The following is an 8342-nucleotide window of genomic DNA, read 5'->3' as shown; positions in this document are numbered from 1 at the left end:
CTGAAAGGTTTTCCGAAGAATGCTTCTTTTACTTGTTTAAATATTATTAGATAGATGCCCTGCATTAAATGAACTTCGCTGCAATAGAACTGGGTGATCCAGAAAAAGAATGTAACCGAAGGAAACTTTTAATCTTAAGAAACACTAAAAAATGGCAGAAAATTGAAGCGTTTTAGGGACTGGTGGATAAAAGAATGAAGGAATGGAGATTATTGTTGCAGAAGAACAGCACCGTACTCGACAATAAATTTCTTTAGGTGCATTCTGAAAGTAGTTTCTTTTAGGTGTTGCAATATCGAATACTTTCCTCTCACTACACTATCTTCTTCAATTTCCTACGCGAACTAGGGTCAAGGAGAAGATAGTTTCCTAAGGTTATCAGATTTCTTCGGTTACCTTCGTTTTGTATCATCAAATGTTTACTTTATATCATCAAATGTTTACTGTAATAAAGTTAATTTAATGCAGGTCATATATATCTAATAATAATTATTCTCCAGACATCTGCAAAAATATCAGTAGAATGATAATTGAAGAGTTTCGTAAAAGAACGAAATTAAAGAATCATATATTTTAAAAGAATATTGTAAGGAAAAATTCCATGGTATTTTTCTGACTGGCATTGAAATGGAAGAAATACGAATTCCAGGAAAGGTGATCCTTAAAAAATATGGAAGAGAAAAATTGATGGCTCAGTTCTACTAAAAATTATATGGGCGGGTAATGTCAGCTGTCTTTAGAAGAGAGTACCGTTAAAGAAAATTTCAGAGAAACGTCAGGGAGAGTAGAGAGTCATATGTAAAATAGTTTTTAATTCTTAATTTATTTTTTAAAGAGAATGGAACATAAAATTTATGCCAAAGGCCAAGCACTGGAACCTCGCTGAAAGAGAAATTCAGAGTAAAAAGATTTTAAAGGTGTAACAGGAGGAAAATCTCGCTGTTGCACTGTGAAACATTTGTTAAGAGAGGGTGGAAAGAAAGATGGAAGAAAGAGAATATGAACGGAGGTACAGTAAAATGAATGAAAGGGGTTGTAGCTAGGGGCCGAAGGGACGCTGCAAAGAACCTTAAGTAATACCTACCGAGCACCGAGTAGGGTGTACTGACGGTACTACCTCCCTGTTGGATATTTTTAAGGGGTATTTTTAGTTGCAGTCTTTGTAAACCGAAAATACCAACATAGGCTCCTAAAGTGACCGTGTTTTAGAAATAGACTTTCACAGTACGGGATTTTCCCTGATTTATTATATAAAAACGAAGAAATCCGTGATTGTTTTATCCTTGGAATATCCAGTTTCCCAGTATTTTTGTTTGTCCTGCCTTCTCGACTCTTTCCATTGCCGGAAATAAAGGAAAAGAACAAAGTCAGAGGACTTCCTGTCGGAAATTAATGTTTTCTGAACAGTCTCCGTCCGCTAAACCGCGACTTTTATTCTGCTTCACTTTTTTCTTTGATTGTTCTTTTTGTTCCATTTGTACAGAAGAAGACTTCCAGTTAAATTATTGTAATTTTGAGTCTCAACGTTATTTTTACGTTGCAGAAAAACCGAGAATTTTTTATGTTTTTATAAAAGGAATTGTTTATATGCTATGCAGTGTGAGTGGTTGCCTTAAGTTCCTTCATTATAGATTTTTTTTTAATAGACCTGCCTTCATGAAATAAATCGATTTTTATGTAAGTCAAGGAAAGTAGTGAAGTAAACAGATTTTTGTGTGTGTGTTTTTTTTCCAGTATATGCGTCCTCATGAGAAAAGTAATTTTTCGTTTAAATTAAGAAAAAAATAGTCAGAAATATTTATATATCTCACCTCGCTTTATTCTTTTTTACCAAAGTGACGAAGAATTGAAGAATTAAAAACCATTTTCACTTTACCCACATGAACGGTCATTTCATACCCACAGTACGTAAAAGGGGAAAGGTTAGCAAACGTTTACTTTGCCGCCATACCTTTGTGCAAGAAGTTTATTTTTACCTAAGTAAAAGGAAAATAAAGTTATACACACTTTACCTTCATCCTCTTCATAGTGAAATAAGTCTGTTGTAACCATTTATCTTTTCCACTCTTCATGTGTGAAAGAAGTCCGCTGCAAACGTTGCCTTTTACGACATTAACTCTATAATAGAAGTAAATTTGTTAAAAAAAAAGATTACGTTTCCCTCCCTGCCTTGTTAAAAGGTGTCTACTATAAACGTTTTACCTTTCCTTCCCTTACCTCCAAAAAAGAAGTAAATTTATTGAAAAAAAGATTACGTGTCTCGCCTTACCTTGCTGAAAGTTGTCAACTGTAAACGTTTTTCTTTCTCCCCTCACCTCCGTAACAGAAGTAAATTTGTTAAAAAAACGATCAACTTTTTTTTTTTTTTTTTTTACCTTACCTTGTTGAGGGATGCCTGCTATAAACGTTTATGACCTTCCGACCTTACCTTCGTATCTGACGCGACGCTCGTCACTTTGTGGAGGATCTGCCTTTGGGTCGTCAGGAGGTTCATCAGCAGCGACTCCGTCAAGGTGAATTGGTCATTGGCAGCAGTCTTGGTCCCTTCCCCGAATCGGCGATCATCCTCGTCCTTCACGGCGGCAGCCCCTGAAGCAGTTGCTGCGCATGTCCCCACCTCAAGGAGGAGGACCAGCAAAGCAGCCACTAAGCCCAGGGACGTCAGGTGATTTGTTGTCATCTCTGTTGCTGTGAGATCCTGCTTAAGAAGATGAGAATGAAAATTATAAATGAAAAACAAGATCGTGATGATGTACTTCAAACTAAACCGATCTGAGAGTTTTTATAAGGCACAAGATCAAAAATATAAGTTGAAGAAACGGAAGTCAATAATTCTCGGTAGATGAGTAAAAAAAAAAAAAAACACATTCCTGAGGCGAGGTATGCCTGATGGCAATGGCAGAATTATATATCCACCCTTCGTGGCAATTTGGGTCCCATTTTTAGGAAATCGAGATGTGCGCCCGATGATTTCGGTGTCTTATATTCGAAACGACAGAAGCTGGCGCCACGGGGCCCTGGAACCATTAATTTAGGAGACATTGGCACCGCGGCCATCGAGATCACCACGTTTGATGTGTCCGTTATATTTAATTTTTTACTTTGATTTTTGGGCATGGGAATTGACGAGAATTTTGTGTGAAAATGCCCCCACAGTGGGACCATTATGTTGGTTATAATGGATTTTAAACTGTTGCTTTAAAATGATAAGTGTAGGTCCTAGATGTGTTTTTATATTAGTAAAAGGAAATTGTTTCACTAATGGGGCAGCAACAATTGCATTTGATTACGTGGTTTTCATATCGAGTAAATTACCGTTACAAAAGCTCAGGTCACCGATTTCAGGCTACGGTAGCAGATAGGCGAAAGCAAAATGCATGCTATGTTGAGATGCCATTTGTAGTAACGCCTTGATGGAAATAATGTCAGATTATATATTATATCCTAATCAGCTCCACTTATCGGTCAAGTAGTTTCGTGGGCATGGCATATGCTAAAGTGTATGTCTCACGATACTTCTACTTGGCGTTGCTGTGTTAATTCCACAATACCTCCTAGCCTTGGATAACACCTGTCTGCCTGTCTTTCTTACGAACGAAACAAAAGCAAAACAAAGAAACCGTAAATGATAATTCGACTCTGGAGGAAAAAAAGAGAGAGGATGTTTTTGCTTGGATTCATTTCCGTTCATTTTGAAATAGAGGATAATCCCTCTCCATTTAGTATGCATTGTGTAGCCCGTCCTTGAGAGAGAGAGAGAGAGAGAGAGAGAGAGAGAGAGAGAGAGAGAGAGAGAGAGAGAATGTACTAAATGATCTCCGTTCGTGCATAAGCGGGCAACTATTGAAAATAGAACCTGTTGAGTAAAAGTATCTCACTTTTAATTACAATGGTGTCGAGCCCTTGCTTAACTTCACCCATTGGTTTTTTGTTGCTAACTGGAAAATAACAAATACAAAATTCGTTTTGTAGGATGAAACTCTGCCTGTCAGTCTTCATGTCTGTTTGTCTGTAATGGCATTTGCACTCAGGGACTTTCCTGTTTGTCTCCCGACCTTCAAGATAGTTCACGAATTGTTGCTGAATTTAGTTCGAGTTTGGATATTTGTTTAGTAAGATTTAAATTTGATTTTCCTTATTTTCAAGTTTTGTTCTTACGGCTTGTTCATTGCGCATTTATTATATTTTTTATGTATATTATATTTTGGTTTGATTTCTAAAGTGACCATGGTTTGTTAGTTTCTAATGCCGAAGAAATTCTGATAATAGTTTTGGCTTCTTATTTTAAGTGTAGGAATTCTCTCATGTCGCGTCCCCCATCCCCCGCCCCACAAGCGCACTTTACCCTGCCTGGAATAATGAAATTTGCCTTTTTTTTGCCTATTGAACAGTCACTAAACTAAATTCGATGTTTTTCAAAAAATGTTGATGCAATAGGGTCAGAAAATACTGGAAGGATTACTTCGTAAGCCTGTCGGTTTCTGCCTAGAATACTACTAATTATGAATTTATTTGGGACACATTATTATTTCACAAAAAACTGGTGCCGTTGCCCCATTGAAAATGACGGAAATATTCAAATAATTTTTCAGTTACGTTCTGCTTATATAATTATCGAGCGCATTAGGTCTTAATAGTTAAACACGAAGTTTTTAATCACTTGAATATCTGTGTTAGACACAGGGAATATACGTGTATACACATTGCATTTTATATTTTATGCAGTCTATGCAGTTACCTCAAAGGCATTTCGTGTCATCAATAATACAGGTCTTATTTCAAGTCGACATACTGTTTTCCCTTTCCCATCTTATCCCGCAGATAATAATTTGGGTATTGTACACCTCAGGCTTTGCACTCTTGAAGATATTGATTGGAAATTGCGGTATTGCAAGTAAACCTGGTTAATTGGGTCTTCAGTTCGTTTATTCTTGGAAATTGGAACTCCTAAGAACTTCTCTGGGTTGCTTGAACTCGGTAACCTACTTTGTTTACAGGGCAAGTTTGTCGCCAGTTCAGGAAGGAAGTTCACTAACATTCTCTCTCTCTCTCTCTCTCTCTCTCTCTCTCTCTCTCTCTCTCTCAGTTTCTACATCATAAGAAATACATGCCGTATAAGGTATTTTTCATATTTTTGATTAAGCTATGTTGAGTTTTAAACCTTAGCTGCTCATTATTACTTTCTGTCTAAATGCAAATGAATGCCTTGGAATGTTTTTTTTTTTTTACAACTAAGCAAGTCTTTTTTTCTCGATAAAGATCTTGAAATCTAGTCCCTTTACATAGTAGACATATTGTGAACATTGCGAAGATTGTGGTAGACCTTTACATTATCACTGATTCCTCCCAGTCTGTTCAGAAAAATTCTAATGAAGGGTCGTTACATTCTTAGAATAGTTGTAAACAGGAGAATTCCAACCAAGAATCATCCCTTATCTCAGCAGAGGATACGAGCACTGTATCTTACAGTAATACCATGTTGCTGTCCAGTGTCACATTTTTAGTCATAGTCTTTCAAAGTCCATTGGATTATTGTCAGTGACAACGTTACCTGTGATTTTTTTTTCTCCAGTCAGTATTTCTAGCCCAAATCATCAGTGACTTTTTGATTCAGGTAAAATTCCTCCAGTGCTTTATGACTCGGGGTTTTCGATTAACCACAGAGGCTGTGGGAAAAACTGTGGGAAAACCTCACTTCCGGTGAGATGAACTGAGTTTATTTTCCAGGACCTTGCGATCTTTTGACGTCTTCGAAACATCTTTTGGCTGTGCTTTTCGTGTCCCTATCGTGTAATTGTTGTCCACTGTCTATTTAATAGTAATAATTTGTTTACAAATCCATGGTACCAATGGTTTATCATTGGTAGCAAGTCATGTATCTTAACTGGTTATTCTGTAGGAATTACGACAGGGTGTTTGCAGAGTCCTTTTGGCCCAAAGCTGCACCCACTTTTTAGGCTTTTACTTTCCCCCCCATTCCCGCGTCCTTTCTTTACTTTTGCTGTCCAGCTTTCTTAACGATTACTTCTTAGTAGAACTGGAGCTTATTCTGCCATACAACTACTCAAGTCAAACCAATGGTAACTTTCTCGAAAACTGATTCCTTCCAAGGGCTTAGAGCGTACGCTTGGTGACTTTCTTCTCTTCTGCCACCAAACTGTGGGATTCTTTCCCTGTCTCTGGTTTCCCCAACTCGTTTTTAGTGTCGTGCTTACCAAAGATGGTCGTATTGTCTGCTAATGGTATAGAAAGCCTCTTTTCTTCATAATACTTCTCTCTTTCATTTTTCTCAGTTTTAGATCCTTTTGCTCTACGACCATTCAGTCTGTATAATGTGTAAACATAAATAGCTTATCCTTTATTATTGAGCTTCTGTGATTTTAAATATGGTTCCCAATTTGTTAATCTTTATTACTACATAGAAAAAAGCTAGATTACAGCGTCCCTTCGCGAGCTCATTAAGAGAAAATATTCAGTGCAAAAAATCTTGAAGATCTTTTTAGGCAATACAATTTTGGAAAGTATAACATTCGTGAAAGTATCTTTTACCGGACACTAAGTAATTTTACTACCTGGGGCGATTTTCGTGTCGATGATCATTGTAACCTCGATGCCAGCTTCTAATACCAAATCAGTCAATAAGTAGTACGAAGACCTGGATAACATAAATTTAAAAATGGATATTTTACTGTATTGGAACAGAAACTAACCTTGACGATATCCAGGTGTCGTAGGTCGAAAGACGATCGCCCTTACCGGTGCAAAATCCTCGAATGGACTGACGATCTCTTCCTCGGCCCTCGGTTCTAGACCTTTTGCGGTTGTAATTGGAGGTACCCTCCGGACTCGCATACCTCCGAGGAAGACGCAAACCGCATTTTCGTGATGGGACCTTGTCTTTTTTTTATCCTTTTTTCCTCCCAAACTCCCCTTTTTTTGTTACATCAATCCCGTCATGTAGATGCCATTAAAGAGTGGTCTCTGGTTTGCTCAGGATTCCTGCAGACTCATCGACAGAAGTCATCGACTGTGGCTTGAGGTCGGTGCAGAGTTACCTACCGGCCGCGGACATAACATAATGGTTAGTGTGGCTGATTGGATTTACCTTTGAACATTATGTGCCATCACGCGTGTTGTTTGCGTCTGTGTTTCTCGCATGCGCGAACTCACTTAAATGCAGTTAGTACTAGTATTGTTTAGCAAGAAAATGGTATGTAACGAGATTGTATGTGGGTGCTCATTTGTCTTTGTCCATCGCCCATTCTTTTGTTTCTTACGACGACAGTGATATGCCAATTGACAATTAAGCAAACAGTTCTTTGCTTTTGTCGCGTCAAGAAACGGTACTTTGCTGAACAAGCACACAGCCACACGCGTAATATACAGGCCTAGTGCGTGTGAGAACGTTTGCCGTAGTAATTATCTCTGAAATATTATCAGTAATGTATCGGTGACCCTTTAAAATATATTTTTATACATCACAGTAATCTTTTTTTCCTTTCAATTTATTTTTTTCATTTAATTGCGTTATAGTTGATGACTTGTGCTTAGCTATGTCTTATACTGCAGATGCTGCGGTCATGCAATATCTCCTGAAAGTAATATTTAACTTGGATTGTGTTTTTCTTATACTTCCATTACGTTTTTTGGCCTTGCCCTTATAAGTTATTTGACCTTTGTCTCCTTTAGGGCATGCAAGTTTTTTGTTATTTCTCCTGTTTTTGTTCCTTCTGTCATCTGTACTGAACGACCTCTTCCAAATTCTCCGTGCGAGGTCAGGGTAGCCTTCGTGCCCTGTCAGAAATGAAAATGATACACATACAACTCTATAAAAAAAATGAAGTATATTCACTCTTGCCAGCATCTTCTCTCTCACATTAACAGCAAAATAAATCCCAGGTAACAAATTTTTTACATGACGTATAATATTCATCCTATAAAATTAATAATAATCAAGACTGCACTTGTAAGTCAAAGGCCCGATTTTTTTTTTTTATCATTCGAGCACATTTATCCTAAGAAGTCATTATGCCACTGACGTAACTGGAACATCCAATTTCTTCGGCATCGTTGGGTTTATTCCAATTTCACGTATTTGGTGGTCGTCAATTCAGAATGGGTTCGGCCTGCTTGACTGCACTATAATTAAGGCGCCCGTGTAACAGTGAATGAGTGTGTGCGTTTGTGTTTGTGTGTATGTATACTTGTGTGTGTGTGTGTGTGCATGTGATCTACAGATGCTTAAAACTTTCACATCGTTCAATTGTCCGTATAATATTTTTGGTTTTTTAATTTTGAAGTTATCTTTTGATTTAACACCCTTATTGAAACTCTGAAAGACG

At 37.5% G+C, this 8342-nt stretch overlaps 1 protein-coding gene across 1 annotated transcript in view; it reads right to left on the bottom strand.

Annotated features, from left to right (window-relative positions):
• The window catches only part of LOC136844236 (C-type lectin domain family 12 member B-like), a 12234-nt gene extending 5177 nt beyond the window's left edge, over positions 1-7057 (bottom strand). The window contains exons 1-2 of the mRNA XM_067113229.1: positions 6711-7057; positions 2429-2698 (exon numbers count right to left, since the gene is read on the bottom strand). Of these exons, the coding sequence (XP_066969330.1) occupies positions 2429-2680 (252 nt within the window). The 5' untranslated portion in view covers positions 2681-2698; positions 6711-7057. The remainder of the gene's footprint in view (positions 1-2428; positions 2699-6710) is intronic.
• Positions 7058-8342: the final 1285 nt, after the last annotated feature.

This window comes from Macrobrachium rosenbergii, chromosome 12 (assembly GCF_040412425.1).
Source record: "Macrobrachium rosenbergii isolate ZJJX-2024 chromosome 12, ASM4041242v1, whole genome shotgun sequence".
Classification (NCBI taxonomy): domain Eukaryota; kingdom Metazoa; phylum Arthropoda; class Malacostraca; order Decapoda; family Palaemonidae; genus Macrobrachium; species Macrobrachium rosenbergii.
This window is presented reverse-complemented; position numbering and strand designations above follow the sequence as displayed.